Source organism: Sciurus carolinensis, chromosome 8, assembly GCF_902686445.1.
Source record: "Sciurus carolinensis chromosome 8, mSciCar1.2, whole genome shotgun sequence".
Taxonomy (NCBI): Eukaryota; Metazoa; Chordata; class Mammalia; order Rodentia; family Sciuridae; genus Sciurus; species Sciurus carolinensis.
Genome location: NC_062220.1, coordinates 61,853,648 through 61,869,657, shown reverse-complemented (window position 1 = coordinate 61,869,657; position 16,010 = coordinate 61,853,648). Strand labels below are relative to the sequence as shown.

General features: G+C 37.9%; 1 protein-coding gene across 7 annotated transcripts in view; it reads right to left on the bottom strand.

Annotated features, from left to right (window-relative positions):
* Magi2 (membrane associated guanylate kinase, WW and PDZ domain containing 2) overlaps positions 1-14,627 on the bottom strand; it is a 1,289,418-nt gene extending 1,274,791 nt beyond the window's left edge. For all 7 annotated transcript variants that reach the window (XM_047561711.1, XM_047561713.1, XM_047561712.1 and 4 more), the window contains exon 1: positions 14,053-14,627. In XM_047561711.1, the coding sequence (XP_047417667.1) occupies positions 14,053-14,353 (301 nt within the window). In that variant the 5' untranslated portion in view covers positions 14,354-14,627. The remainder of the gene's footprint in view (positions 1-14,052) is intronic.
* Between the last annotated feature and the right edge of the window lie 1,383 nt (positions 14,628-16,010).

Below are 16,010 nucleotides of genomic sequence, written 5' to 3'. Positions count from 1 at the left end.
TACATATGTCAAACCAAATTTCCTCTCTGCTCTGCTTTCTATCAAAAAAAAAAAATTCTCCCAAAATAAATTAAGAAAACCACTTTATTTTTATCCTTTGCTCAAACACCTTCAGTGCTTATTCCCCTACAGAATAACATACACAATTTTTATTTTTTCATATTTGAGCCCTTTCCTGATATAGGCCCAAGTTCCCTTCTGGAAAAATCTTCAGTTGCCACCAGAAGTATTCACATTCTCCTGTCTCTGACCTCATTGGTCTCTGTCTAGTTTTCTGCACAGGGGTCATTTTTATCCTGTCTCACCTCTGGTCATGCCCTTCTCTCTGCTTTTCACACCACCCTTCCTGAACTTACTGTCACACATTAGAGACGATCTCGAAATCTCTTATGCTATGAAGCATCCCCTGCCCCCAATCTCCATCTACCATCTCCAAAATATAGCATTTCTATCTGAACTGCACTAAAACTTTTATAAAAGAGTTCCACCTACCTTATGCTCTTTGATTCTACCAACCACTATACAAATGACAGTGGGAAAAGTTAATACCAAGTGATAACAGTGGGTTTGTGACTGAATCCAATAAAGTCTTTTTTGCGGTGCTGGGTGTTGAACCCAGGGCGTTGTGCTCGCAAGGCAAGTACTCTACCAACTGAGCTATATCCCCAGCCCTAAATAAAGTCTTTAGGGTCCAAGTTCCACTCTCTTTATATTTTACCCCTCTGCTTCTTACTTTCCCTCCTATGTGCTCCAAAAGCAGTGTTTATCTCTGTAATGTTTTAAGGTTAGGTTTGTTGGAGCCTACCTCTCCTTCTAGTCTCTATTCTCAGAAGGTCAGGTCTGATCTGAATGTTGTTTTAGTACCAAGTCCGAGCTGTAGCATGGTACAAAACACAAAGAAACAATGATTGTTTTATTCAATTAATCGGTCAAAGGAAGTTTATTTTTTAGAATACTTTGATGGGATAAAGTATATGTATGTGACATACACAGAAAACTAAGTTCAGATCTCTTTCACTATAACACAAGTCCATATCCTTCTTAACCATGCATCCTATACAGAGAAACTGTCCATTACTCTTTCTACAAAGAAACTTCTTCAAGGAGTACTATGTGTACACTCTTTCCATTTTTGTACTTTCTATTTATTATTCAGTCTTTCTTTTGTCACGTGGCTTTTTTGTACCATCTTCTCCACTGATATGATACAAAGGTGACCTCCATTTTTGCCAAATGCAATGGGAACATCTCAGACCTCACTTCTCTGTTTCTGCTGTGTTTGTCAGTGCTGACCACTCACTAGTAATACTGCTCTGATTATAATCTTAGTTTCTTTTCTGCAACCCCTTGGTCTTTCCTCAAACAGATATCAAACATTTCTTTGCTATTTTTTTCTTTACATGTTCTTGTTCGACCTCACACTCCCTAATCTATACATTTGTCCCAACAATTCTTCTGATTAAGAGACTGAGGTAGACCCTTATTATTTGAATTCTTTCAGGCACCTTACATAGAACTGCCTTCTACTCATATCTGCTCCTTGCTCCTGGTCTCTGTCTTACTGCAGAAACCAGAAAGTCAAGCAAAATTCCATTTGTTTTTGCTGTATCCAATAAATGCTGACAATGTTTACCATCTACATATTTCTGGACTCAATTCCCTCTTCTGCATTTCTACTATCATCGTTCAAGAGCTCAAAGCCTTTCCACTTGATGATTATTCATGCTCCTAAATCAACTGCTAATCTGTATCTTCAACCTCTTTTTATTGGGTCTCTTCATTGCCTAAATGTGTTCCATGAAATGTTGAAACATTGGAAAAGTACTGGACAAATCTGACCTTGTAAATTCTGTTTTTAAAAACTTTCAAATCCTGGAAGGCAAGGTAGAATAACGGTTCAGAACACCGACTGGATTGAATTCCTGGCTCTGCTTTTGGTGGCTTCTCTGTATGGCCGTCTCCTAATCTGTAAACTAAGGCTAATGATAGAGCCTATCCTACAGAATCAAATGGAGGTTAAGTAAGTTGACATATATTTAAAATGTATATAACAATGTCTACCGTGTAGTAAGTTATATATAAATTCATATAAATAAATATAGTAAGTTATATATAAATGCTTGATATTTATATTAACAATATTCAGTGGCTCACCATGCATTTGTATATAATGGTTGGGCCCATGTTAATCACCCAGGCTCAGTTTTTAATATTTTCTGTATTAAATTTCAGAGTTTAGTTCTTGGGAACTCTTTGTCACAATCTATGAATCCTTGATCACAATGACTCCATGCTTTTTCTCTGCAAGAATTATCTTAACTTCTTCATTCGGTGCAGGTACCCTTCTGCTGGGGACGTGTTTTTTTTTAAACATTTATTGAGTTGAAAATTCTTGTTTATTGTCATTATTAATCAAACAGAATTGTAAAGGATAATACAAATGATATTAATTACATATGATAATTATGTTAATTGCAAAGTTAATAAACCTATACTATATTCTAGACCCTAGACTAAGTACATTATAAGCATTATAACATTTATCCTTGTAATATCTGTAGGGAGAAGATTCTGTAATGATACCTATTTTATAAAGGATGGAACCAGTGTGCAGAAATATGAAATATTTTTTTTCTATTCCCATCTAGCATAGGGCAGTGATCTGACTAGAATTAAAACGTGTTTGTCGCTGAAGTTCCATACTCTTAACTATTACACAGCAATATGAAATTCCTGGTGTGTGAACAAGATTTATATTCCTTTCTTGCATCACTATCTAGTCTGGGGCCTGGGATATAATCATGACATGAAAGTATCTACATAAAAAGGTTATGAACTGAACTGCTATCTATGACCTATCTAAGCCTAGAAGGCTTAGTCCATTTTTCTACACTAAGACATGCTGTTTTTCACTTTGTTCTGCTAACATAGTGGAAGGCATATTCATGAGATGAAAAGAATCTTCTCCTCATGACCTAAAACTGAGGTCACACAAGAAGTATCATAGTTTGAAGTACTTGCAGGCATAGATGCTATCTTAATAATGTTTAATTCATCTTTCTATCACCAGGCTCTAGCTTAGTACCTGCCAAAGAGAAGGTTACCAGTAAGTGTTACATAATTAGTAAATGAATTCTGGTCTTGAATAAATAGAGTTGGAATGTTTTGATGAGTCAGTGCATAATTACATATACTCCTGGATCAAAGACATAGACATTTGTAAATACTACAGAATTCAAAAGAATACTTCAGGTTGGTTTTGGCATGCATTGTTGGCATATATTTTTAACTGATTTGCTTCCTTGATTATATTCTATTTTGGATAATGTTAAAATGAATTTGTATTTCCACATATTTTTGTTAGAATGATAAAAAGGTCCTAGTATTTAAAACAGAAACAAAATTGAATGAAGTAATGGAGAAATACCTAGAGTTTGGTTGAACTTAGGAAACAAGAAAATATATTTGGGGACTGGGGTTGTGGCTCAGTGGTAGAGCACTTGCCTGGCATGTGTGAGCAGTCCCTGTGTTCGATCCTCAGCACTGCATATAAATAAATAAATAAATAAAATAAAAGATCCATTGACAACTAAAATATATTTTTTCAAAAAGAAAATACATTTTGATTTATTCTCCAAAATTATTTCTGTTTTTTAAAGATCTTTTCCAAAATTCCCCAAAACAATAAAACTGGAATGAAATATCTACTTTATAGCATTCCACAGTTACATAAACTAGAATGATTTGATGGCAAGTAACCGAAAACTAAATCTAATTGTCATGAACATGGTATATATTATTATTATCTCAATGACAGGAAGTCTGGAGATGGAACAGTTCTAGGTTTGTGGTCTCAGTAGTTTATCAAAGAGCCAGCACCTGTTACTGTTCTGTTCTGCCATTCTCTTTCAGTTTGCTCTCTTCCTACTCACAAGATGACTGCCTTTGCTACAGGCATCACCTCCATGTTCAACAAATGACTTTCACAGACATAAAAGTGAATAACTTTTACTTAAACCTATTTTAAGAACTAAGAAATTTCTCAGGAAGTCCTCCAGGAAGTTCTCCTTACTTTTCATTACTTAGAACTAAGTTATAAGCCATTGTTCTAAACAAATCACTGGCAAAGACAAAGAATTAATTTGCTTGGTTAGGCTACTTGGGATTCATCCTGTGGGCTGAGGTCAGGCTTTATGAAATATATACCAACATATCAGCATGAGAATTCTTCAACACAACCTACATTCTGATAGGAAGGAAGTGGGTGATGGGAGAAGAAATGCATTCCAGTTAATGACCAACAGGTTCTTTGATAACTTTGTGGCTTTCTAAGTTCTAGCTGAAACATAGAAGCAAAGCAACTCAGTAGTCAGTGCTAAGAGGGATTCCTCAAAAAATTAGGAATGGAACCACCATCGACCCAGTTATCTCACTCCTTGGCATTTATCCAAAGGATTTAAAATCAGGATACTACAGTGACACAGCCACATCATGTTTTTAGCAGCACAATTCACAATAGCTAAACTATGGAATCAACCTAGATGCCCTTCAACAGATGAATGGATAAAGAAATTATGACATATATACCCACTGGAATATTATTTAGCCATAAAGAAGAATGACTACAGAATATCATGCTAAGTGAAATAAGTCAATCCCACAAAAACAAAGGAAGGATGTTTTCACTGATTTGGAAAGTTTTGCTGATATTGTAGAAACTAAACCACAATAAAGAGGGGAAAATGGAAGAGAAGTTCAGTAGATTAAGCAAAGAGGAACAAAGGGAGGGGAGGTAGATAGAAAAGACAGTAGAATAAATCTAACATAGTTTTCCTATGTATATACGAAAAAAACCTAAGTGAACCCACAATAATAGGGTCTCAATTAGAAATAAAATATATTGTATAATTTTATCAAAATGGATTATACTCTCATGTATAATATAGCTAAAAAGAACCAATAAAATAAAATTTAAAAAATAAAAATAACCAGCATTGTCAAAAATATTGAAAACAATGTAAAACACAAGACATAAAAATAAAGTAGGGGGCTCGGGATATAGCTCAGTTGGTAGAGGGCTTGCTTTGCCTGCATAAGGCCCTGGGTTTAATCCCCAGCACCACAAAAATAAATAAATAATTAAATTAGATTTAAAATGGGTAAAATAAAAGTCAATGTCCCCAATGATAAAGGGTATCAGAATGCATTTCACATGAGACAACTAAGACTTTTCAATTAATTTTCAAAGTAAAGTCACAGGGGCTGGGGTTGTGGCTCAGTGGTAGAGTGCTCACCTAGCACATGTGAGGCCCTGGGTTCAATCCTTAGCACCAGGTTAAAAAAAAAGAAAAAAAAAAAGATGGTATTGTGTCACCTACAACTAAAATATATACTAAAAAAATAAAACCATAAAAGTAAAGTTACTGGATCCTAAAACTTGTACAGGAGTAAGACTTTCTGGTGTGTTCCTGCTTGGGAAAGGAACTATAGGTAACAATGATGTACTGTACTTCCCAAAAAGCTAGAAGAAAGTATATTGAAAATTTTCACCATAAAGAAATGATAAATCATTGAAGAGATAGATGTGCTGAATCTGATTTAACCATTATACAACATGTACATGTATTGAAACATCACATGGACCCCATTAATGCGTATATATTTTATATTATATATGTATCAGTTAATAAATAAATAAAATGTGGAAAAATAAAAGGGGAAATAGGAGCCTTGATGAGAATGTAATAAGGCATCTTATTGATTCACAGGAGTAGCTTAATATATTATTTGAGCTATCAAAGAGATCATTAATTTTATATTGTATTATATTTGATTTATGGCATACACGTACTTTATAAATTCATATACAGAATTATTCAACAGTGAATTAATTTGACATAAAGAAATGGTTTTAAATTTAAAATGCTAATATAAATCAAGTTATTGGATTCTTCCTTTCATAGCAAAACCTCTTAGGATCTTTGTTAACTAAACTTAGTTTCCCATTTTTTTTTTTTTTCTTATTTTGGGTACTGGAGTTGAACTCAGGGACCCATCACTAGCAACATCCCAAGCACTTTTTTGTATTTTATTTAGAGACAGGGTCTCACTGAGTTACTTAGGACCTCACTAAGTTGCTGAGGCTGGCTTTGAAGTCAGGATGCTCTTGCTTCAGCCTCCTGATTTGCTGGGCTCCCCTTACATTTTTAATCTCTAAATGCTGGAACCTGTATTTTAGATAAACACAATTTAGGCAGTCTTTCACAATTTTTAAATAATTACATTTTCAGAATTGCAATACACTATGTGTTCATATTATTGGAAGGGCCTCTCATTTTACTCTGAGACATTTAAACCAATAAAAATTTTAAAAAATTATGCAAATATTTTATCTTATGTTATATGTCATGTAACATTAGTATTAGAATATTATCCTGTGCACTACATAGCCCACCAGCTACTTGGCAATGCAAATAAAAATAAGCAAACTCTGTCATTTCTTAACAACTGATACATATCAGTTAGGTACTTGGTAACATTATGCAGTTATGATTTCCCATTATCAGAGCTGAGCAGGGTTAAAGACATCACTCACAGTTGAAAACTGATGGGTCACTAGGTAAGCTTTGCTGCTAGATTTGTCACACATGGAATAATTTTATAGAACTGTCATCCCTAAGACTGTATCTTCACATATGCAAGGGCTTCTCTGGTACTATTTATTTAAAAACCTGCATCAAAGCCTAGTGTTTGAAAAAAATATGTGACATATTTGTGTGTGTCTGTGTGCACACACATGAGCATGTGTATCCAGGTACAGAAAGAAGCACAACAAATTAATTGTTCACTGGGGCAATACATTCTCTGAACTGAAGAGAAAGAAAGCATAGAAAAGGAAGGTCCAGGTATGCAGAAATGTTTCAGAAGCAACCCTAAAAAAAAGGGTTTCAGTATTTCAACAGCTCTTCCTAAGGCGAGATCAACATCCTTCTGTTTATTTACACCTCACTTATCATTGCTAATACCAAAATGATGGCAACCCCCTAAGTACCTGACTTACAAAAAAGGCAAGATTACAGTTAGTCATATTCAGGGTGTTTTGGGAAATAAGCCAAGATGTTTGGGAGGTATTAGTAACTCTTTAAGCCTTAATACTTGGGGTCTATGTTTTGAAGAAATTTTGTATAGTGAAAAGGTACTTTAATATCCTTACAAAGAACTACAAAGAATCCCAACTAGGTAGGGCTGGCAGATTAGAAAGCCTCCCCAATGCAACACCGAACATTTTATATCTCTGAAATTCACTTGTGCTTGAAATCCAGCTAATCAGCTCTCTACAAGCTTAGACTATGTTTCTAGATTAATCAGCGGATTTCCACAGCACTTTTTATGCTTTTATTCATATGTGAATTCAGCTACATAAGTACCTTCCTATGCATAACAACACAAAATATTAGGATAAGCAGCATTGCTCATATGTAAAACAAACAAATGTTAAAATATATTTTTTTTCTTTTACTATTTTTACCTTAACATGCTCTTCAATCTATTAGGTGACTATGTAAAGTTTAAAAAGTTCTTGTGCTACCTATGATCAGTAGCAATATAAATAATTCAATCTAGCATTTGGAAAATTTATGCTTTAAAAAACCTCTTCAAATACAATGTAATGGGAAAAATATATTTAAAATATGCATTTATTTTAATTCTGCAATTCTGCTTCTTGATACTTCATAGTCATTTAAAATCTATGTGTATTTATGGAAAATTTTATGATTTCATACACATATTTCACTCAAGGCAGTTAAAAAAATCATAAAAATTTTCCTACTCATTTTATTATTAGAAAAATCAATGTAGACAAAATACCTTTTACTTAACACTATAAAGGTTTATTCGTTCTTTTATCCTACAATATCACATATTTGTGCTTGGTTTTTCTTGAATTTAATGACTGCTATGGTTTTGATAGTTTTTTTAAAGTAAATAAAAATAACTGAAAATGACAATACCTCACATGGATTCACAAAACAAGTACATAAAGAAAATATTTTCCCAGATAGAGCAAGACATATAGTCATTCAACTGCTGAAAAAACTAGTCATTCATTGAAAATATCCACTCATTAGCCTACTGGGACTGTGAAAATAGACTCATTGGATGTATTTGAGATTTTATACAGTTCTCATAGAAGAAAACTTTTACTGTTTCTTCAAAACTATGCAAAATGGTCAGCACTACATATTAAATCCAACACAAATATTTAAACTTGCAAAAAATATTAATCCAAATGGAGTCTTTTGAAAAGAGCTGACAAAATATCAGTGAAAAGCAATAGTGAAAGCACTCATCTACAATGATGTGAAACTGTACAGTATTCAGCAGATGCAAATCCCTATGCAAGTCTTTGGTTACATAGGTGAATTCAGTAGTTATGAATTTATTACCAAATTCTCTTTATAACATAATTTACTTAAAATTTTTTTTTAGTTGTCAATGGACTTTATTTATACGTGGTGCTGAGAATCGTATCCAGTGCTTCACACATGCTAGGCAAGCCACAACCACAGCCCAAAATTTACTTTTATTAAAGGAAATAACACATAAGTACTTACTAGAGACAGAGATAGAGCTGAGAGTGGATTAGGATAAAACAACTTTAAGAAGTAACAGTACTAATAAAATTGCAAGGCCCTATTTCATGCTTCTTGTCATGATATTTAACCAGATAATAGCTAAGAAAGTTTTTTAAGAATTAATATTTGACACTGGATCTTCAAGATGAATGTTTCTTTTAATTCTGAGACTGGATAAGTTCAATTAAAATGCTAAAATCACTAGGGTACTAGCAGTGGAGATATTGTTGTTTCTTTATCTCATATCACAACAGTGTTAATACAGACAATTATTTATATTGAGTTATTGTAATTCTCACAAATGCAAAGAACATTTCTTGTTGAATTTAGGTAATTCAGCAAGGAAATAACTTGCTGAGTGAAAATAAACTGTCTGAAGTCTAAAATAAATACAAAATAGCATACCTTTACACCTAAAGGCGGCATCAGTGGGAGTTAATTTTAAAAGGTGAAAAGACAGTACTCTCCAAAGAAATGCTTTTCAAAGAAAATAATTTATTTTATTCTACAGAAAACCACAAGAATACAACTTGCAAATTAGTCATACTATTAGTCAATCATTTTATTTTTTCAGTAATTCTCAAGAGTAAAATCTCTTGAAAAGTTAAAATATTTTATGTCACTAGCTCAAAATGACCAATATGTTTAGAAATAACATTTGCCATAATTTATAAAACACATTACATGCCAGGCACTACATGATTTAAATACATAATTTGTCTAATCTTCGTAAGGCACCATACCAGGTTAGGGGACTTGCTCACATAGCTTGCATAAACTAGCTTATGCAGGATTCAAAGCAAGGTAGTCCACATGGGAGAGTGTACATTTTACCACTACTTTCTACCATCCCCCAGGGGAAATGATTCTGCCACAGCCCGGTATGCATTTGAAAGCCATTGTTTAAACTGCAAGCAATCAGAGACGTCAGATGTACAAACTTTTTTCTCATTATGAAAGTAAATGTGTGAGTTTTCAAGCAACTAAAAAGGAAAGTGAACATAACAAATGTGCCAAAAATGGCACTTTGTAAATGTTAAGAGCAGAGATGGTAGCACTTAAATTCTTTAGCTGGGATATAATGAAGATGACTCTCATTCAAAACAAACACATAAGGAAACAAATGGTCATATTTCACATTCAAGGTCATACCATTAAAATTATACAGGAAACTACAGTGGCATCTCCTCATAAATTATGTTCAAACAGAATTGTCTCATTGACCTTGTTCCCAAAACATTAAAGATATTTTATTTCTAAAATAATTATCTGATCAAAATGTTTTAAACACTTCTATTATTTATTTTATAAAAGTAATATAACTTACTTTCTATGGAGGAAAGTCAATCTTTATTGGCATAAAATTTGACATAATTCATTTTTAACTTTCCAAATTGAAGGAAGCATAGAAGTTTAACTCTACAATATTAGCCTGAAGTCAGTCAAGAAGAAAGCATGACCCTTAATAAATGTGGATCTACTTCCCTTTGAAGATGTCTTTGAAAGCAGCAATAGCAAGGAGAGCAATGGAGAGTTTCCCCAGCACTGAATTTCAAAGGCCTTATTTCCCATCTTCCACATAGGAAGAATTGGAAAACATTTTGCCCTTTATTTTCCATTGTGAGATATCAAATGGGAAATAAATCCAGCCTCTGTAGGTATGGATGCATTAGCAGCCATATAGTGCTAGGAATGTAGAACACAAGATCTATTCAATGATCAGCTGTGAACTTCAGTGGCAAACAAAAGAAAAGGCAAAAGAAGAACTTTTAGCAATTCAACATAGAGCTCAAAACCACCCAAGAAATTTTCTTTGACTGGGTCTGATGTGTTAATAAGATCATAAAATGAACTGCTATTTTAGAAGTAAATAATTTGGGGCCAGGCATGGTGGCAAACGCCTATAATCCCAGTGGCTCAGGAGGATGAGGGATGAGGATCTAGAGTTCAAAACCAGCCTCAGCAAAAGTGAGGCACTAAACAACTCAGTCAGACCCTGTCTTTAAATAAAATACAAGACAGGTTGGGGATGTGACTCAGTGGTTGAGTACCCCTGAATTCAATCCCTGGTATCCACCCCTACCAAATATAAAGTAGTAGTAAATACATGGGGGAGCAAAGTTTATTATAAATGAAAAAAAGCCATAGTTCATAAAAAATAATTGAATGTGATTGATATTTTTCATATATGGCTCAATGTTGTGTGGCTTAAAAATAGATGGCTTAAACTATAAAGGAAAACCCCATCATTTAATTAAATCTTTTTTAAAAATGGGTTTGAAGATATTTAAATAGTATAGAAAATGGCATTTGTTTAGCATGTCTTAAAATTCTAGTAGCTATCTTCTTTTAAAATTAAAATAATCCAAAATTATTATGACTAAATGTAAAATTACTAAATTAATAAATAAAATTTGAGATAACAATGTGATTTTTATCTGGTATATATTTTATCAATATACTTGTTATTCAAATTTCCATTTTCTTTACAAAATATGCCTGAGTTTAGCTATAATTATTCATGTAGTTTTTGTATAATGCCCAATATCTGAATGAATATTCAAAATTCATCTCGTTAATATTTAAAAATACAACTGCTAAACAAACCATGTTTAAGCTTTTCAGCTATGCTAGTTTTTTTGGCTCTACAGAAATATAACTACTGAGCCAAGAGTTTCTAAATGATTTTCCAAAAAATGAAATCTGTACTAACACCCAAGAAACAGCACTATATTTAAGGTTCTGAAATTTTTACCTTGTTTACAATTATAAATAAAATAAACATTATTTGACAAAGAAAAGAATGACTTCAACAAGAGAATTTTTATGAGTTACTATACTTAAAGAGTATCTAAGAGATTACACATTCCAGGAACAGTAGCAGAAGCAATTCCTTTTCTTCCTCAGCAGTGATTCAGGAGGTGAGTCAGGTACCAGTGGGGGCTCTATGAACATCAGTACCAAATTCTATCATCAATGAACCTGTGAAGCCTAGAATTGAGGACTAATATATGATGCGAAGAGATATTAATCTAAATATATAACATCCTGTGCATATATTCCCTGAATTCTAAAAGCAACAATTCTCCAAATAAAATATAATACAGAACTTTAGCGATCAGAGGTTTTCTTAGAACAAATCACGGCAGGATACAAATGACATCTAGTTCAGGTTCCCATCTTACAGAGGAATCCATGGAATATGATCATTTTGTCTTCTTTATGAACACCCACAATCTTTGGAAGCTCAGTTCACAATATTGCTCAGAGACTTTTGGAAAGCTCTGTTAGAAAGCTTGTTGTTAATGAAGGTAAAGATGCTTCAGCCTTTAAAATTTTCCATATGTTAATTCTCCTCTTGTCTTGTGAACTATCATGGGATAGTCACATTTCTTTTTATGCTTGATAGCTTTTCAATATTTAATGACAACTTTTATGCCCTCACTTTTCCAAAGTGTTTCCATTGAATTTTCATGGAAATGAAATCTCAATACTCAACACTCAATAATTTCCCTTTCTTTCCCTTTTGGACACATTATTACTTGCTAGTATTAAAGTTTGTCAAAGACAAATATATATAGTACTCGGAATAGAATACTACATTTAAGATGCATTCACCATTGCAAACCAAAATTGGGTAATTGATCCCTTTATAGGACACTATTAGTTCAATGTACAAGTGTGTTAAATTTTGCGACCACGTTTCATTACTAATACCAAGCCCAATGTCAAGAAAACCATGGCTACTAATTGTGCAGTACATTTCTTGTAACCTAAACCAGAACTTAACACTTATATTTATTGTTATCAGGTAGTACCATGACATGAAACATGCTAACATGAATCCCAGTATTTGTTGTAGGTGTGTCATACTGAAAAACGCCAAGATACTGTATTATATAACTCACATTCTTCAGTGTCATACTAATGTGCTTTGTGTCTTACAAACAAATTAGACTGTATAAAGTCATCAACTATTAATACTCAAGAAATTCCAGTGAAAAAATTTCTTGTATAACAATTTATATTTAAAGACTGTTTTAGGTAACATTTTACAGTGATTAGAAAATTTAAAGTGCTGTCCCTAAGACCACTTTTTGATAGTTGATCAATAGGATTAAGTGGTTATTCAAAGTAGAGACAATGATAGGCTCAACTCTATCTTTGAGGCAGGACGATTCAACATTAACAACAAGCCTTATATTGATATTCATGTGCGCACACATATATACATGTGGCACATGAAATGTGCATGAAGCTATAAAATGGTATGTATGTAATCACGTGTGAAAAACAGGTACACAAGTTTTCACTCGTTAAAGTTGTCCTCTATTCAAACTCATATTTCATCTCAGTCTTTTCTCCTTTGGGACAATTTTCTGTTAAGCAAAGACGGAGTTAGCGAGAAAGTTGTGCAGGATTCTTCTCCTTAAGTCCACGTCACAGTTTTGCACTGAGGTTCATCAAAGTCAGGTTGCAGCTAAGGGAGCCTGAGCTGTAACCAGCGGGTACTCCCATCCAGCTCCTCCCCAGAAACACGCCCCTCCAATTCCTCAGCCAGAGGAGAGCCCAACCACAGGAGGACTTCCACTCCATGAGGACACCCCCTGAGTAAAGTACATTCCGGGAACTATCTCCTGCCCTCGACCCCCCAAAAGTAGAACGCGCAGCTAGCGCCGCGCCTTCTTCCGGAGACTCCTCCCGACTGCTGGCTAGGGGTGAGCGCCGGGGTTAGTCAGTCCGCACGTGACGCGCGGTGCCCACATGACACCACCGTGGGCGGGGGAGGGGGACAGGGGAGTGAAGCAGGGAAAAAGTTACAGAAGACCCGTCAAAGCTCCATAAGCAATTTATCCCTTCTCTTCCTCGCCAGTTAGTGGTTCTGGGAACCCTAGGGAACGACTGGGGACCCAGGCGTCTCCAGTCCAGCTCTCGAAAAGCTGGACGCAATGTCCACTGGTCCCAACACCCTCTGCTCCTCCCAGTCCCGCTGGTTATGCCGCTGAACCCTGGAGTTGCTCCTTCCTCCATTCTTTCCCTTCCTCCTCCATCCCTCCTTATTCTTTCCCTCCTTCCTTCCCCAAAAGCTCTTCATCCACTGCGGGCGATGCCACTGACGCACATTCAATTTGCCCCGGGAGCTCTGAGGAGGTCAGACAAGGCCGAATACCTTCCAAAGGGGAGGGTCTAACTACGCAAACAAAGTTGCACGCCACACCGCAACCTGCTCCTCCCCTCCCCTTAGCCCCCCAAGTCGGATACCCGGCGCTGTTCACTTGCACTGCAGCTCCTCTCTCGACCCCACCCCACCATCGCGCAACACACCCCCTTCTACATGCGCACCCACCCTTCCATTGCCCCGCGCCGCGAGCGGTCCCACCGCTTGGCAAAGGACCCAGCCAGCGGCTGCGCTCACCTTGCTTGACACACTTGAGCCGGAGGGGGTCCTTGCAGTGTTTGATCACAGCCAGCACGTCCCTGATGGTGAGCCCCGCCACGGGGGTCTCATTCACCTCCAGCAGCAGCTCCTCCGACACCAACTTGCTGCCGCTTTCATAAGCCACCTTGCCGGGCTTCACCTCCCCCAGGTAGGGGAACTGTCCATTCTCGGCGCCCCCCTTCAATTCAAAGCCCAGCTGGCCCTCCGGGTTCCTGCCAATGACACTCTCATGGACTTTGCTAGTCCAGTGGCTTTTCTTTTTCAAGCTTTTGGACATGGCAGTGGGGTGAGTCGCCTCAGTTCCTGGGGATCCTTTGGGGAGGGTGTTGGTATTAAGAGAATGAGGATGGAAGAGCAAGGGGGCAAAGGGGTGAGAAAAGCAGACTTTGCCTTCCTCCCCCCTCTGTTCGGTGCTTTCCCTCTTCTTTGGATGAAGTGTGGACGAGGAAGGGGGAGGATGAGAGGGACGGCTGGGCAGAGGTAGGAGAGCTTGGGTGAGGTTGTGCTGTCCCTTGAATGACACTCAAGGCTGTGGCCCCGCAGCAGAGGAAGCTGTGGTGGCGGCGGCGACGGCGGCGGCGGCAGAGCCAGAGGAGCAGTAGCGGAGCTAGTGAGCGGGTGGGGTGGGGGTGGGGAGAGAGGGTAGGGATGCCGGGGGCCACTCCTGCGTGGTGCGAGTGGGAGCGCGCGCGCGCGCCTGGGTGTGTGTTGTTAGCTGATATCCATGGCAGCTGCAGTGGCAGCGTCAGGGAGTGTGTGTGTGTGTGTGTGTGTGTGTGTGTGTGTGTGTGTACTAGTTGTACTGTACTGGCAGAAGGGGAGGAGGCAAAGGAGGAGGGAATAAGCAGGGGAGGGAGGAGGGGCGCGCGCGCACCGGGTGTTGAGCCAGGGAGGGCTTCGCCGCTGTATCCCTCCCTCCTCAGCTTGACCCGGTAGTGAAGGCAGAGAGAGAGGCAGGCTGGGTCCGCCTGGCAGCCTACGGGAGGAGGCGGGAGCCGAGAAGGAGGGGAGCCGAGGCCCGGCGTGGGGAGGCCGGCAGCAAGGGCCGCGAGCCCAGTGCGGACCTTTCTTCAGTCCCTGTAGTGTCCCAGCGGTGCACTAGGCTGCAGCGCCCAGAGAACGCCCAGACTTCCTCCGACCCGAGCTCTGATGGAATAGAAATAGAGGGACCTCGACAGCTGGCGCACCGAGTGCCTGATGCCTCCTGGCGCCGGATCCTACCGTGAGAAAACTGGGGTGCAGAGACCTGGCGAGGAATTGCAGAAGGCCCGGGAGCCTGGAGCTCTGCGGTGGGGAGGAAGTCACTGCTGAGAGAGGCAGCATCGCTTCACTTTTACAGTTGCTTACTCTTCGCAAAGTTCTCAGAAGTCCCCCTCCAAGAAGGGAAAGTTAGAGAACTGGATTCTGGTTACTGTGGTTGCGGGGAGAAGGCGAAGCAGCATCTTGGACTCCAGAATCAGGACTGAAACTTAGCGGAGGGCGGGGGATTGTCTGGTGACAGGCGATTCTAGGGATCTCGAGTAAGGAGCTTCACATTTCTCAGTAGTAGAGTGGGAAGGAGAGGGCTACAGGGGTGAAGTTGGGGAGGGGACGGTTGCAGAGAGCAACCTCCGCAGAGAAATGGACAGTTTAACCCCCGACCTGCGACCCAAGGAAGGCAGGGCACGCCCTGCCCAGAAGAGCCTCAAGTCAACTTGTACCTGGGGAAGAAACCTTAAGATGATCTAGACAACCCCTGCTACAGTGAAAAGAAAGAAAGTTTTGATCTGGAATGAAATTGAACTCTCTGACCCCCAACTCTTTCCTTTCTCTTCACCAGCTTTGCAACCAGGAGGAAAGGTGAGGATAGGGCTCAAGAAGGCAGGAGGGCTGCTGAGGTTCACTGCAACACCCATTATCATAGGACATTAAGAGTGATTTTTAAAATTTTTCTG